Source organism: Arachis hypogaea, chromosome 17, assembly GCF_003086295.3.
Source record: "Arachis hypogaea cultivar Tifrunner chromosome 17, arahy.Tifrunner.gnm2.J5K5, whole genome shotgun sequence".
NCBI lineage: Eukaryota > Viridiplantae > Streptophyta > Magnoliopsida > Fabales > Fabaceae > Arachis > Arachis hypogaea.
The window spans coordinates 118,129,479-118,146,617 of NC_092052.1; the positions used below are offsets into that span (position 1 = coordinate 118,129,479).

The 17,139-nt window shown below is 39.8% G+C and overlaps 1 protein-coding gene across 1 annotated transcript; it reads right to left on the reverse strand.

The window, feature by feature from the left end:
- Positions 1-15,354: 15,354 nt before the first annotated feature.
- On the reverse strand, positions 15,355-16,861 carry LOC112766520 (protein MIZU-KUSSEI 1). The gene has a single exon (XM_025812410.3). It carries the CDS (start codon positions 16,165-16,167, stop codon positions 15,463-15,465), a length of 705 nt encoding a protein of 234 aa, XP_025668195.1. The 5' UTR covers positions 16,168-16,861; the 3' UTR covers positions 15,355-15,462.
- Between the last annotated feature and the right edge of the window lie 278 nt (positions 16,862-17,139).

A 17,139-nucleotide genomic window follows, 5' to 3' on the forward strand; every position in this document is an offset into this window, starting at 1 on the left:
CTGCAGGCTTATTTCCTACAGAAGCAGGTTGAGAAGCTTTTTTGAGGGAGTTATTATCAACACTTGCAGGTGTCTGATAATGTACAGATGCTGATTTCTAGCAACTATATCAATAAGCTCTTGAGTCTCTTCAATAGTCTTTCTCATGTGTATAGATCCACCAGTTGAGTGGTCTAGAGATACCTGAGCTTTTTCTGTAAGCCCGTAGTAGAAGATATCTAACTGCATCCACTCTGAAAACATTTCAGAGGAGAATTTCCTTAGCATCCCTCTGTACTTCTTCTAGGCATTATAAAGGGATTCATCATCCTCTTGTTTAAAGCCTTGGATGTCCAGCCTTAGCTGTGTCATCCTTTTTGGAGGGAAATATTGATTCAGGAATTTGTCTGATAACTGTTTTCATGTTCTTATGCTTGCTGTAGGTTGGTTATTTAACCATTTTTTAGCTTGATCTTTTACAGCAAATGGAAACAGTAATAATCTGTAGACATCCTGATCTACTTCCATGTCACGTACTGTGTCAGCAATTTGCAAGAACTGTGCCAGAAACTCAGTAGGTTCTTCCTGAGGAAGACCGAAATATTGGTAATTTTGCTGCACCATGACAATGAGCTGAGGATTTAGCTCAAAACTGCTTGCTTTGATGGGAGGTATACAGATGCTGCTCCCATATGCAGCAGTAATGGGGTTAGCATATGACCCTAGAGTCCTTCTGGACTGTTCATTTCCCTTTAGGTCCATGATGGATAAAAGGGAATTGATATGAATTGCAAATAAAATATATTTTTGTTTTTATTTTATTTTATTTAAATAGAATCAAACCGAATAATTAAAATTAAATAAAAATAATAAAATAAAATAAAATAATTAGAAATTAAAATGTAAATTTCGAAAACTAAGAGAAAAATAAATTTGAAAACTAAAATAATTACTTAATTAAGAAGATTTGAAAAACTTTGGATATGATTTTTTAAAAAGATTTTGAATTTTAAAATTTCAAAACTAAGATAAGATAGAATAGAAAGTTTTAAAATAAAAATCTGAATTTTTAAAGAAAAATTCAAAAATTAATTAAAATAAAGAGAAAAGATCTTTTTGAATTCAATGAAGAAAGAGAAAAATAATAAAAATGACACTAAGCTTAAATTTTTAGATCAAAACAAAGGAACAAACAGGAAAACTTTGAATATCACGATGAACGCTAAGAACAACTTTTGAAAAAATTTTTAAGAAAACAGAAACACAAAGGACACCAAACTTAAAATATGAAACTAAACTCAAACAGAAAAACTCAATTATTAGTTTAAAAATTTTTGAAAAAAAATTGAAAAAGAAAATAAGGATTCTAAAAAAAAGGTTTCAACCAAAAACAATAATAGAAGACGCAATTTTAGTGACTCTAAACAAAAAAGATAAATTTTTCCTAATCTAAGCAACAAAATAAACCGTCAGTTGTCCAAACTCGAACAATCCCCGGCAACGGTGCCAAAAACTTGGTGCACGAAATCACAATCACACTTTTGCAATTCCGCACAACTAACCAGCAAGTGCACTGGGTCGTCCAAGTAATACCTTACGTAAGTAAGGGTCGATCCCATGGAGATTGTCGGCTTGAAGCAAGCTATGGTTATTCTGTAACTCTTAGTCAGGAAATTAGTAATAAAAATGATTGGATTTATGAAGAGTAAATAACATAAAATAAATACTTGTATTCAGTAATGGAGAACAGGTTGAGGTTCTGGAGATGCTCTGTCTTCTGAATTTCTGCTTTCCTACGGTCTTCTTCTTCAAGCACGCAGATCTCCTTCCATGGCAAGCTGTATATTGGTGGATCACTGTTGTCAATGGCTACCATCTATCCTCTCAGTGAAAATGGTCCAAATACGCTGTCACCGCACGGCTAATCATCTGTCGGTTCTCACTCATGTTGGAATAGAATCCATTGATTCTTTTGCGTCTGTCACTATGCCCAACACTCGCGAGTTTGAAGCTCGTCACAGTCATCCCTTCCCAGATCCTACTCGGAATACCACAGACAAAGTTTAGACTTTTCGGATCTCAGGAATGGCCGCCAATAATTCTAGCCTATACCACGAAGACTCTGATCGTGAACCAGGAGGCTAAGAGATACACACTCAAGCTAGTGCAGATAGAATGGAGGTGGTTGTCAGGTACGTGTTCATAAGTGAGAATGATGATGAGCATCACAGATCATCACATTCATCAGGATGAAGTGCGAGTGAATATCTTAGAATAAAGACAAGCGTGATTGAATGAAAAACAGTAGTAATTGCATTAATTCATCGAAACACAGCAGAGCTCCTCACCCCCAACCATGGGGTTTAGAGACTCATGCCATCAGAAATACAATATGAAACATGTAAAATGTCATAAGGTACATAGTAAGTCTCTAAAAGTTGTTTTTATACTAAACTAGTAGCTAGGGTTACAGAAAATAAGTAACTAAGTGCAGATAGTGCAGAAATCCACTTCCAGAGCCCACTTGGTGTGTGCTTGAGCTGAGCATTGAGCTTTACACGTGTAGAGGCTTCTCTTGGAGTTAAACACCAGGTTACAGCCTGTTTGTGGCATTTAACTCTGGTTTGTAACCTGTTTCTAGCGTTTAACTTCAGAATAGGGTAGGAAGTTGGCGTTTGAACGCCAGTTTGCGTCATCAAAACTTGGGCAAAGTATGGACTATTATATATTTCTGGAAAGCCCTAGATGTCTACTTTCCAAAGCAATTGAGAGCGCACCAATTGGGTTTCTGTAGCTCCAGAAAATCTATTTCGAGTGCAGGGAGGTCAGAATCCAACAGCATCTGCAGTCCTTTTTCAACCTCTAAATCAGATTTTTGCTCAGGTCCCTCAATTTCAGCCAAAAAATATCTGAAATCACAGAAAAACACACAAACTCATAGTGAAGTCCAGAAATATGATTTTTTCATAAAACTAATAAAATTATACTAAAAATTAACTAAAACATACTAAAAAACTATGTAAAAATAATACCAAAAAGCGTATAAATTATCCGCTCATCACATTGACAACTCCATCTGGCCCATTCAGAATCTCGAGGTCAGGCTCAGGATCAAGAGGGACCACCTCGGCAGAAGGAACTGCAGTAGTAGAACCTGAGGAAGCCTTAGGTGGTGGCACAAGAGGAGGACCCTCATTATCATCGTCTGGGACAGGCACAATCTTGCCGTCCTCCACCACATTATCCATGTTGAATAAAGAGAGGTCGACATTGGAAGCAAGAACCCGAACCTGTGCCTTCAGATTTTCATACATGATGGTCATACTGCTCACCATATGTCCTTGAAGCTCGTCATAATCATCATGGGCAGATTGAAGCCTCTCCTTAATTTCCAACAGCTCACCATAGGTCTGAGTATAGCTCTCCTTATACTTTTTTAGCAGTCTCCTCCAAAAAGGCCTTGGTAGCATGGACAGGGGACTCCCGAACAACCCGAGATAAGGCCGCGCTGAGATGGCCATTCGAATACTATTGCTGGATATAAAATCAAGATGATGCAGGATGGAGACATCGTCCAAAGGAACTTTACCATGACGAGCGATCAACTCTGTGGCAAAAGCCACATCATCAAACTCTTTATCTTCCAGATTATAAGGGCCGACAGTTCTCGGCTTCGTGGGAGGAGGGCCGGCTGAAGTAGGAGAAGAGGAAGCGCCAGAGGTCAAAAAAGGGGAATCAGTAGGAACTGTTCGGACTCTAGGAGTCGGGATGACTTTCCTCGGTTCCTGAGGATTGGATGCCAGCTTTTTTAGAGGCAATTGAGAAGAGCTCTCCCCTGACGTCTTCTTGGACAAGTTCTGAGCAGCCACTGCCTTCTTGGCTTTGTGAAACATCTTCATGGAATCTGAAGAAGACACCATCTCTGAAAAGAAGCCAGCAAAATAGTCACACGGTAGATAATGACAAAATCATAATTAATAAAAGAAAACTAATATGAAAGATAAGATCAGACACTACCTAGCTCAGAACGGAGAAGAGTGGGATCCCCTAAGAATTTTTTAGTATCTAGATGAGGAGGCTCCCCCCAATGCTCTTCTAAAACACCCACAAAAGCCTGTTCTACTTCATCCAAACTCTCCCAAGGATACTTGAGGACTATAGGGTCTTTTTGCCACCATAATGGAAAGGTCGGCTCATCGTTCTCATCTAGAAAGAAAGGTCGAGCACCATCAACAGCTCGGACTTTGAAATAAAAGTTCTTAAAATCACGAAAGGAGTCGTCGAACACTGAAAACACTTTCTTCCCCTGGGTAGCACGGAACGAGATCTAAGAAGTCTTCTTCTTGGCCACCCAAGGTTTGGTCAACACAAACAGGTAAAGAAAAAGGGGACAAGGAAGGTCGGACGCCCAGCTCCTGACACAGCAGCTGGAAGATCTTCATGAAAGCCCAAGAATTCGAGTGAAGTTGCAACGGAGAAACATTACAGTTCCCCAAGAGTTCGGTCTCAAATTCGGTAAAAGGAAGGGAAATACCTAACTGGGTAAAAAAGTAGTCATAGGAATAGAAAAAAGGGCGCTCTGCCTGACATAAGGGAGGGAAACTAACTCTCTCCTCAGGATCAGGTGATACCAGCTCATAATTCTTCTCATCATCCCTACTACTACAGATACTATGAAATTTCCTAAGCTTCTCACAGTATTCTGGGTCGGCTACAATAACACACATCAGGACTATAGAATCTAACCAATCGGCCATACCATCAGGGACCTTTGTGGACATCTCGACAATATTCTTATGAGAAGACATATAGCAACTACACCTACAGTAAGAAAATATAAATGGTCACTACCAAACAACTCGGACAGCAACAGAAAAGGAAGAAACAACTAACAAGCAACAAGTATGGCAGCAAAAGGCACCCCAGGATTCACACAAAGCAAAGAAATCAACACCAAAAGCCTAGGGGCACCCTTTGGAGGCAACAATACAGAACACAAAAAAAGGAATGTCGCAAAAACCAAAACCCTAGACTTCTCAAACAAAGTAAACATCGGGAGGTAGTGACAGAAACCTAAGCACCTACATTTCCCAAGCAAATAGAAATAAAAAGATCGCAACTTTGAAGAAACAAAGGAAAACAAAAAATCACTAGAAAGTCTCAACCTTTTTCAAAAAGAAGCTTAGCAAAGATAAAAACTTTGCACAAAAAGAAAACATGCATGAGTAAAGCACAACAGAGGACGATAAATAAAACATGTAAAACAAAAAGGCGTGAAGTGAAAGCACCAACATGCAGTAGAAGTCAAACGAGCAAGTAGCAAGCCACGAACAATCTCCACTAAGAGATGAAAAGTCCGAAAATCCAAGAAAGCTACAATCTTGGAGTGCTGGGGCAATCAGAAGATGAACGAAAGGAAGCTTCTTTGCACTGAGCAAACGAAACAGATGAAAGCAAGAAACTGAAAGCAAAAGTCTAAACCCTTTCAATTTCAAATTAAGCGAGGGAATGGAATGGCAAAAAAGAATTAAAAGCCTAATATGCATTAAAAAGTGCGTGCAAATTCCCAAGGAGGTAACCCCCTCGAGGAACAAATGCAGCAATAAAGGAGCGAAGGCAAAAAACGCTCCGTATTTAAAAAACAATGCAAAACTAGCGAACGAAGGAGTAGAACGGATAAAGATGCTTGAGCACGACTTCCCCAAAAGAGATCGAGGCTCAAAAAGCACGATCTCATGGAAAATGTCTGAGCTTAAGCAGGGGCACTGTTCATACCCTGGACTGAGCTGTTAGGTCTGAGTTGGACGAAGACGAAGCGACCGATCTCTTTGGGACTTGATCTGCTGCCGACCTCTTCAGAAAGAGCTTGGATGAATTACCACGAAGGCTCGAAACGGCCCAAGAAAGAAGATTCACCGCCTACTAAAAGGCGGCTGTCGAAAAGATAGGTGATCTCACCCTCAAAAAGATAAGATAAGATAACAAACTTATCTCGATGAAGGTCACTCCACACTACTATAAATACATTGGAGCACCCAGGTATAACTCATACTCTAATTTTACTAAAATCCTGCCTAAAGCCCATGCTGATTTAAGCATCGGAGTCTCTTGTAGGTACCACCCCCCTCCGGTGAACAAGGACCCGCAGTATCTCCTGCGTCAACAAGTCGGATGCGGCAGCACTGTCCAGATCTAAAGATATCATCCGAGATTGACCTCCCTGTTTCAGGTAACCCTCAAAACAGAAACAATTTGAATGGACCCTAGAATGCGAGCAGGCCTTTTAGGACTGCAAAGCATTCATGAGACAACCTCCCATACTTACTCGACTTGTAGGAGGGGAAGAGCTCGTGCTATACTTGGCTGTAGCATGCTGAGCCATAGCTTCAGCCCTAATCTGAGAAGATTAAAAGGGGCAGCAACCTATCTACTTTGTAAGCAAAGCCTTACATGGGGCAGAGTTAAACTATAAAAAGATAGAAAAGTTTACTTATGCCCTTATCCTCACCTCTCGAAGACTCCAACCTTATTTCTAGGCTCATACCATCAAACTCTGCACCAATCAACTAATGAAATATATTTTACAAAAGAAAGAGCTGGCAGGATGGATGCTACAATGGGCCGTGGAACTGTCTGAGTTCAACCTAAGGTATGGAGTTCAGACAGTAATTAAATCACAATATCTTGCTGACTTTGTCGTTGAGTACACCGAAAGTCAAGGAGATCCAACTACGTTGAGTCTATATGTAGATGAGTCATCCAACAAAGCCGAAAGTGGAGCGGGTGTCATTCTAGAAAGTGACCAAGGAATTCGGATAGAATTCTCACTAAGGTTTGAGGTCCCTGCTTCTAACAATCAAGAAGAGTTTGAGACCTTACTTGCTGGCTTGAAGCTGACTAAAGAAGTGGGGGTTGCAAAGGTTGACAATATTGAGTGATTCGCAAGTAGTAACTTCACAGATTAACGACACCTATCAAGCCAAAGATCCTACTATGAAGAAATACTTGGATGAAGCCCGAGAACAATTGACACATTTTTTAGAAGGAGAAGTCTGACATATAGCCTGGGAATCCAATGGCCGAGCTGATGCCCTCTCTAAGCTAGCCAGCACCAAGCCCAGGGGGAAACAATAGAAGCCTTATTCAGGAGACTCTACAAGCACCTTTAATATCAAAAGGAGTCAATTCGGAAGTAATGACAATATCTAATCAAAATTTAGGATAGATGACCCCCATAGTCAACTATCCTAAATTTGACATCCTTCCAGAGGATGAAAAAAAGGCCCGAAGGCTCGTAAAAGAAGCACAAAATTACACATTGGTCCATAATGTCCTATATAAAAGAGGGATCTCAACACCCCCTCTTGAAGTGCGTCCCAACTTCCAATACAAAGGAAATCTTGGAAGACGTACACAATGGCATATGTAGAAATCACTTGGGAGCTCGTTCACTAGCCAAAAAGGTGATCCGAGCTGGCTTCTTCTGGCCAAACTTACAAAGGAAAGCGGCCGAATTCGTTAAGAAGTGCCCACCTTGTCAGAACCATGCCAATTTTCATGTTGCGCCTCCTGAAGAACTTATCAGCATTACCTCACCATGGTCATTTGCAAAATGGGGTATCAATCTGCTCAGACCATTTCCTCAAGCACTAGGACAAGTGAAATACTTCATAGTAGGGATCGATTACTTCACCAAATAGATCGAAGCAGAGTCGTTAGCAACTATCACCGCCTGGAGAAGTCGAAAATTCTTGTATAAGAACATTTTCACAAAGTTTGGAGTTCTCTACTCCATCACCACGGACAATGGAACTCAATTTATAGACTCAACCTTCAGGAACCTGGTGGCCAACCTAAAGATAAAACATCAGTTCACATCGGTAGAGGACCCCAGGCCAATGGACAGGCTGAAACTGCCAACAAAGTCATATTGGCCAAGTTAAAGCGCTGATTATAAGATGCGAAAGGGATTTGGGATGACAAACTCCCTCAAGTCTTGTGGGCATATCGGACCACCCCACATTCCACAACAGGAGAGTCACCCTTCGGACTTGCTTATGGAATGGAAGCCATGATCCCCATAGAAATAGCTGAAGAATCACCTAGAGTCATATTTTACAATGAAATAACTAACATCCAAGCACAAAGAAAAGGGCTCGATCTTCTCCCAGAAGTCCGAGAAAAAGCTCGGATTAGGGAGGAAGCCCTAAAACAGATCAAAAGGAGCTTCGCCACTAATGACCTCATCTTGATTCAAAATGACATCAGAGTATAGAAATCAGGAGAAGGAAAGCTGGCTACTAATTGGAAGGGACCTTACAAAATGGTTGAGGTCTTAGGCAAAGGTTACTACAAAGTGTCCAACTTCCAAGGGCAGAAACTCCTGAGGTCTTGGCACGCATGTAACCTAAGAAGGTATTATAGCTAGATAGCGAACCTTGTGCATTAGTGTACTCTTTTTCCCCGACTTTAGGGTTTTTAACGAGGCACCAGCATAAGGGCTAGGGGTACTCAAGCCTCTAGTACGTAGGTTTATGTAAAAGAGTTTCTTGACTATTAATGAATATTCCCACTTCTTTCTTCAAAGGTTTTCTATTAAAAGCACATTAATTTAAGCTTGAAAAATCGCAAAAATTATTGCTCGACCTAAAATGGTCGGCAAGATGAAGCAATGAGATACAAATTAGTGTAAAAAGTTACATAAATAACTCGTAGAAAATGACCTCAATTGTAGGTTGGGTAAAAAATAAGCTGTAGAAGTAACTTAATAAAGACTGACTACTCGAAGTCGGCACTAGGAAAGAAAATTCATAAACGAATTTATTACTTAACAAAGTTGCTAAGATTCAAAATCAAACAAACTACACTCAACCTAAAGAACCTAGCTTTATTCTTTTAAAAAAGCAGGAGGGTTCTTTGAAGCATAAGAAAGTAACTTGGATACTACTTCAGAAAGTTGTGGAAAAAGTAACCATAGAAAAAATAAAGTGTTCAAGGCCACTAACTATTACAAAAATAAAGTATCATAAGACCCACAAGTCGGGTCATTCCAAATACCCCAAACCAAACTAAAGGGAATTTTAAGAAGTCTCTCCAACAAGCGGATTGAGCTATTCACTAGTCTCAACATCTTTCCCTCTAATAGGAAGAGTCAGGGGGGAGCATGGAAACCGGCACAGCCGGCATAGCATCAGAAGGTGAAGAAGATGTCTCCACATTAACGACCTTGGGTTGGACCTCGGAAGATATAGGAGCTTGACCTACCTAGGGAGCAAAAATCTTCGGGTTAAGAGGAGGCTCTTCATCTTCTTCCTCAGGAGCAGGCATGATCTTTTCGTCAACAACAATGTTGTCCATGCTCAACAAGGAGAGATCTAAGTCAGGGGCAAGGACTTGAACTTGAGCCTTTAAATTTTTAAACATCTCATTCATCCCCTCGATCACATATTCCTGGAGGTCGGCATGCTCTTTCTGGGAAATTTTCAACTCCTCCCGGAGTTCAATCAGCTCCCCATAAGTCCGAGTATAACTCTCTTCGGCTCTCTTTTTAACCCCTCAGCCATTAACGGCGTAGCCTCAGCCTTTACCGCCCGAGAACAAGCTTTTTCCAAGTCGGATTTCAGTTTGGCGTTCTCCTCCTCTTGCTCCACCTTCAAATCCTTCATCCTTTCCACTTCAGCTTGGGAGGAGTCAAGGAAAGCCTGAGTGGCATGGATAGAAGTTTTCCTCAGTTCCTTAGCTAAAGTAGTGCACACCTCCACCATCTGAATGCCATTACGGGCCATGTAGCTGAGATGATTCTGAATACCCACGTCATCCATGGCTATTTCGCTATGGGGCAAAATATTCTTCTTCCTCTAGGCAAACCCGTCAAAGTCCTTATCGTTGATGCTTGGCCCCCCAGCCATTTTTTATTTTTTGGGAGGAGGTCCTGAAGGCGATGTTGAAGACGGGGTACCCGAACTCTCCAAAGTCGGGTCGGAAGGAATTAGGCGAACAGAGGGGGGTGGCAATGAGGTTCTTCTGAGTAGTAGGACCAGAGTCCATTTTCTTTGGAGAAGGACGGGAGGATGCACCCCCGGGAGGTCTTGGAAGCCACGGTCTCTGAAAAAAAACACAAAATACATCAAAACAACAAAAATACAAAATGAGAAGTCATAAAAGCCAAGAGGTCGGGAAACTACCTAGCTCGGACCGGAGTTGACCGGGGTCCCCTAAGTACCTTTTTGTGTCCAAGTGAGGAACTCGGCCCCAACACTCTGCAACACGTTCACGAAACACTTTTCAACCTCATCTAGGTTATCTACAATATATTTGGCTACTACAGGTTCTTCTTGCCAATATAGGAGAAAGGCAGGCTTATCATTCTCATCTAAAAAGAAAGGTCGGGCACCCTCCATAGCTTGAATTTTAAGGAAATAATTTTTGAAGTCATGAAAGAATTCGTCAAAAATGGAGAAGACTTTCCTACCCTGGACGGCGCGGAAAGAAAACCAAGAAGCCTTCCCTTTTAATGTCTCGGGTTTGGTCAAAACAAACAAGTAAAAGAAAAGCTTACTGAAAGGTCGGACATCGAGTTTCTGACATAAAAGTTGGATAATTTTTAAGAAATCCCAGGAGTTTGGGTGAAGCTAGGAAAGGGGAACGTTGCAAGCCCAAAAGATGTTTGTCTCAAAGTCGGTAAAAGGGAGAGAAATGCCTAACTTGGTGAAAAAATAATCATAGGCATAAAAAAGGGCACTCTGACTCGCTCAAAGGGGGAAAGAAAATTCTCTCTTCAAGATTGGGCACCACTAACTCGTAATTTCTCTCATCATCTCTATTCTCACATATTTTATGATGCCTATGGAATGCATCACAGTATTTCCTATCAACTACTACAACACAAGAAAGGACGGTGATATCTACCCAAGTTAAAAGGCTAGGGAGAACTTTGGTCGACATGTTAAGGACAACAGAACGCGATATAAAGGCTAAACCTATAAATAAAAATGATGAGATCGTTACTAAAAGAGCTCGGACATCGTCAAAAGAAGCCGGAAAAATTCCTGCAAAACCAAAAAAGGCAACTTTCAAAAATCTTCTACACACAATGCACATTAAAATGGTGTCCCTACTATACTATTAGGGGTGGCACCATTGTATAGTAACGACACGATTAGGAGCAATACCAACACAATGAACAAAACGGTTTTTAGAAACGTAAGCAAGAAACTAATCAACAGCAAAAGCATTTCAGAAAGAGGCTTTCTTACAAAGATAAGTAGAAGAAAAGTTTCGAAGAAGCAACAAAGAAACACTAAAAACCAAGCATCAATAACAAAACATCCACTATCAACACTACTATAACAGTTTCGTGAAGACCAAACGCAAGGACATCAGAAAGAAAGGCACCAACCTTGATGAAAAAGGAAAAAGGGCATGTCAAACAACAATACCACGAACGATTCTCTTCGTCAAAGAAGCTCTCTCAAGAAAAACAAGACAAGGAAAATCTTGAGGAAAGGGAGTCACAAAGTAAATAGTGGAAGAAAAAGAAACAACTTTTTCGCAATAACAAAGAGAAAGGGAAAGGTTCTTTGCAAACAATGGAAAGCTTTTAGAAAATATAAAAAAGGAGGGGAAGAAGAGAAGAAGCATTTTCAAAGAGACAAAGGGAATAATGACTCCTTAACTCCTCTTTAAAACATGCACGGATCCCAAGAAAAACTGTCGCACAATATTTGCCCATCATTAAAAGAAGCAATGTTTAAACTTTTGAAATCACGTTGGGAATCTGACCTTCAGGAAGCAGAATACCCGACGACAAAAACAAAGGGCCACAAATTGCTTGAGTGCGACCTCTTGAAAGCTCGAGACTATTCATACCATGGCCCAACAAGTAAAGCCAGGCCTAATAACGAGGAAAGGTCCGCCAAAAGAGGCAGCCTCTACAATATAGCCGACCTCTTTAAAGAGGTTGGACACCATGAAGGAGCCTAGTTCTACCTGCCTAAATAGGTAACTGCCTCCGTAGATTTCTCTCGCTATCTCTATCTCACTTAAAAGATAGGTCCCAACAAACTTCCAAGATAAAAGAGAATGGTTAGCCATCAATAAAGATGGAACTACCATAACAAAGGTGGTTATCGACTCTACTATAAATACATTGACACCCCTTAGGTATAATTTACGTTCTAGTCTACTGAAAACCTGCCTAAAACGCTTACTAACTTAAGCATCGGAGTCTCTTGCAGGTACCACCCCACCTCCTCACGAGGAACTCAGACAGATGGTACCTCGACATCAACAAGTTGGACACTGCCATACAAAAGGATCTGGCCTCACGTTTAGGCCCAAACCAGCGTTTCAGGTAACCCTCAGAACAGATAGCAAAATAGAATTGTGTGGATTGGGGGCGAAAGTGTACGCCTCTATTGGAGGGAGAAGTTGTAGAATGTTGAACTTGAAAGTGTGTGTTTGGATTGTCATTTGTCAAACTAGAGTTTGAATGAAAGTGATTTTATAGAATTGATTTTGGATAGAAGTAAGTTTGTATCAACATGATTTATGTTTGACATCTCTATACCAAAATTGATTTTGATAAAATAAATATTATTTGGATAATATTAGTTAAAATCACTTTTAGATAGATAATTACTAAAAAAGACATGACATTAAATTATAATGTTATTTTTTATGCATGTTTAATTTTTTTATATTTTTTTTTGATATTTTTTATATAATATATTTTTAGTATTCTTTTTTAATACGTTATAATTTTTACTATTATTATTATTTATGGTTAATTTTTTTGTTTAATTTATTTTACCAAATAGGATCAATAAATCATATAATAAAAAGATAATAATAAATATAATACATAAAAATCACAATTATAAAAATGTATAATATCAAACAAAAAGTTAATAAAAAATAAAAATAGAAAAATAATGAGAATTTCATAAATAATACAATAATATGTATAAAGGATAAAGTTGGTAAAAAAATAAATGTTAAGTGTCAATGGCTAAAAGCCGTTAGTGACACACAGAAGCTAAAAGTTGTTACTCTTTGTAAACGTGGTTTCAAGTGCAAAATCACTTCTGCGTTTATAAAGAGAAAAATTAGGCAAACCAAAAATTGAAACTTTCAAGAAACTGAAACGTGCTTTTTCCTTCCAACACAACGTATTTGCCAAACATTCCCAAAGTTGTTGAAGGGTTTCACGAAATCACAGTCTGAATTAGAGGTAGCTGCTAGCTGCGGTAGGTGTGGTTTTTTTTGGACTGAGTATGGGTCGGACAAGCCCGACCCAACCCCCAGAACACATCTAATCCTTCCCTGTTCTCTCTATGATTCTCCATGCTCCAACTCTCCTACAATGAAATTCAAAATAACTCTCCCTCACCTAATCTCTCAAGTCTCTACTACCTATCGAAGATGGCAAAGGCTGAAAACAGGAGATGCCCTCTTCAGGAAAGGATGGCTCTCGCCCGCTATGCTGTACTCCCCCTAACTAACGATGAACTCTGATTGAAAGGTTACAACGAAAAAACATGAATTTGCCAACATCCTACTTCTTCCATTGCGGAGTTGTATCAGGGGTTAGCGGCGTCGCTCGCATTCCATAAAGACGTCGGTAGATTGTTGTAGCCCCTTCCGGACTTGAGTGGAGAAACCCTGAATCAGATGGGCACTGAGGCTCTGAAGCAGACGAATCAGTGACAAGAAGAATGCTGGCCAGAGACAGACGAATCTCAACGACGCACCAATTTCTATTTTAGTTCGACTCGAACCAACCAACACGAGAATTCCATACACCTCAAACTCCTCCATATGGCTCTGCAAATTTGCTCCTCTGGCTTGTTGATTTTCCATAATTAGTTGATTAATGATACCAGAGACAATCTTTTGTTGGAGACAATCTTAATTCTGCCACCAAATCCCCGACAGATGGGTGAGCCCCGGTCACTGGCTTTCACGGTCTTCATGTTGTCTCTCCCTGCGACTCTGCTGTTGATGTATACTGCCTGCCACTCCTGCATGTCAATTCTTGATCCTGATCTTGCATTGGTCCTTCCTTATCTCCACGATAACCTCTAGAGGAGGGCTGATGCTCCAGTTCCTATTCAATCGTCCCATCGCCTCCAATAAAGCAAGATAAGTGTAGGTTTTTTTTTTTGTCTTATACAACACACACCAACTCACACACCCACCTCTACTATTACTCTATTAGCATGATTCTAAATCTCCATGAGGATTTGAACTCAATGCAGCTCCAAGTGAGGTAAACAAAGTTTCCATCTGACCCAAGCCTCGGTTGCAAGATAGGTGTAGGTTTGACTGAGAGATTATGAGAGCAAGACGGGTTCTACTTTGTTAGAGATTGTCTGTAATGCTCTTCCTTCTCTTTGTCCGTTTGTGTTTGGGTTGGGACCGCCTGTCCCTAATCACGACCCAAAAAAAAGTTTGCCCCATTTCTATTAATTAATCTATCAAACATTTCTTTTATAGGAATGGGCCTAATTACTGTGATATATATCTAATAAAGTATGTTATATATTATTTTATGTAATTAATTCATTAGTCCACTTAAATAAGTGTCACAGTTCAAATTTTGTATACGTAACAATTTATTGACTAACAACAAACTTTTAAATGGAATTTCAATCTACGACATATTAGTTTTTGACCTGTCGGAAAAAATACCATAGAAACAATTTTTTTTCTAGTGATTTAATTTGTTACAAAAATTTATGTTACTTTTTAGGAAATGAATTTGTTTTACCTAAAAAAGAAATGATTTCGATTACAATAATGATCACTTGGCATCATTGAAGCACCCCATGATTTTCATTAGAATTTTCTAGCTGTATATAGAATTGCTTAGTTGGAGAGAGAGTATTGGTTTGATGTGATTTTCACCCGCTTATCCGTAGCACCAGCAAGTCAGCAACAGCAATACTAATTGTGGAAACGGTGCGTCAGTTTCTTGTACCCTCAGATTGCAGGATACACAAAAGAATACATCAAATACCTACCTTTGTCCCCATGATTAATGTGCGCTGTTGAGTTGTACGACAATGACGTATGTTTACTGTTTACTATATGTACCCTAGCTTCTTCTTCTTTCTTCAGAACTTTGGGGAAGGAGAGCCAGAGACGGCTATTTTGAATAACTTATCTGTTACTTAATGTTTGTAAATATCTAATTACATGATTGGGCCAGATCGATAATTCTTTTATACTATAAGTGTAACACAGCCGTTAAAGTCTTTTAGGGTAATCTCAAAGATAACATCTATCTAGAGTCTTCATGGAGTCATAACAAAACATACACAAAAATACATATAGTGAAAGGAGACGAAATAATTCGCAGAGGAAGACAGGGAGTGCATAGTGAAAGCAATAAGAAGTAACATATATAGAGTAGGGAAATTGATACATACATACAAGTTATTATTATATTATAAGGAAATTAATTAATAATAATAAGTATGATTAGTGAGCTCTAACAAAGAAGATACTAAACTCAGGTCCTTGAGCACCATCTGGATTAATCATATACAAAGCTTCAGAATCCTTAGAACCAACGACTCTCTCAAAGCGGGCTCTCATATAAGTCATTTCACCATCCAAACTATTATCCTTGTCATTGTTATTAGAGGAAGGAAGCACCCCTGCACCCATGGAAACTCCTCGAAGATGCTGCATAACATGCAACTCATCATCGCTGAGCTGCTTCCTCCTGATAGAGTACCCTACTTTCCTTCCATTGCAGTACACCGCCCACACAAACTCTTCCAGAAGCTTCTTCTTGTTGGTCTTGGTCTCGCTCTCCAGCGCGATGCGAACTATGTCCGAAGCCATCTCCTTGTTGAGAGCGCTCGTGAGCATGGGAAGCTCGATCAAGAACATGGGCATTTGCCGCGTGTCCTCTTGTATTGCAAGGCTCACCCTCCCTTTCCGGTAACCGAAAATTGTCCCCGTTGTTGCGCTGTCCTTTAGCATAGGCTTACGGGGTCTTCCCAACAGTGCCACCATTTTGCAACCTGACGTCAGCATCGGGAAGAGCTTGAACATCTTTAAGAGCCCCCCGGTGGAGAATTTGTTCCGCTTCTCCGCCGCGCCCGTCGTGTGGCGGAGAAGGGATGCTAGTGCTGGGTTTTCCATTGGGTAACATGGGCTTGAATGCACCGATGGCATTATCGCATATTATTATTGTTAATAAGCAATTGAGAACTTATTAAGAGAAGGGGAGAATGAAGAATGGAGAATGGTGATGGGGTATTACAGCTAAGAGTATGGGGGATACATATAAAGAAAGAAAGCTAAAACTTAACTATTGGTATTGGGCTGTTGGGTCTACCTAGCTACCTATTATGCTTATTAAGATGGGGAAAAAGGAGACTTAGCAAGTTAGTTGGTCATTAGATTGGGTTGTCATTGGAATCTTTGTAGTGCGATTTGGGAAGTGTAAGTGAGATAGAGATAGAGATCCTTTCAAATTGCTTCAGTGATTTGAAAACAATTAAAAAAGAACTGAGATTAAAGCTTGATGTGACCAAGTTTGTGAAATAGATAGGGGATTGAATGAATGAAATGTGATAAGATAAGGGCATGCTGGACCACAGGCTGTGGGGTTATTCAGGAAGAAAATTAAAGCAAAAATATCGAATGAAAAAGGTTAAAAAGAATGGAGGAAAGGATTGTGGTAATGTTGGATAGATATGGCATGTGCCTCTCTGATCATTACATTAGAGTATCAACATCACATGCTTTATGCCTTTTTTCTTTCTTTCTTTTTAATTTATTTTTTTCCAAACCCCATCTCTCAAACCTTCACTTATATTATTGAGATGATGAAGCTTCATTCTTTGATTCTTTCCAATTTCCATCCCCCCCCCCCCCCCCCTAATAACATTATTTCTGCTGTGAGTGTACATGAATTTTTTGCTTTTGCTTCTAAGTGACTCTCTCTTTCTTGCTTTCTTTTTTTTTAACGTGTCAGACCATAGGTCATATTCACCAAAGGTGTGTTAGGCAATGGAAATTATCAAGAGGGGAGGCCCCCTAGTACGAATTATAGGCCTCTTTCTTTCCCTTTCCAACTTTTTCTCATATTATTATATCTATCTCAATTTTCTCAATGTGTACCCCATACTAAATACTACCACT

Excerpts from the sequence above, each read along its gene's own strand:
- LOC112766520 (XM_025812410.3), bottom strand. The coding sequence starts at position 16,167 with ATGCCATCGGTGCATTCAAGCCCATGTTACCCAATGGAAAACCCAGCA.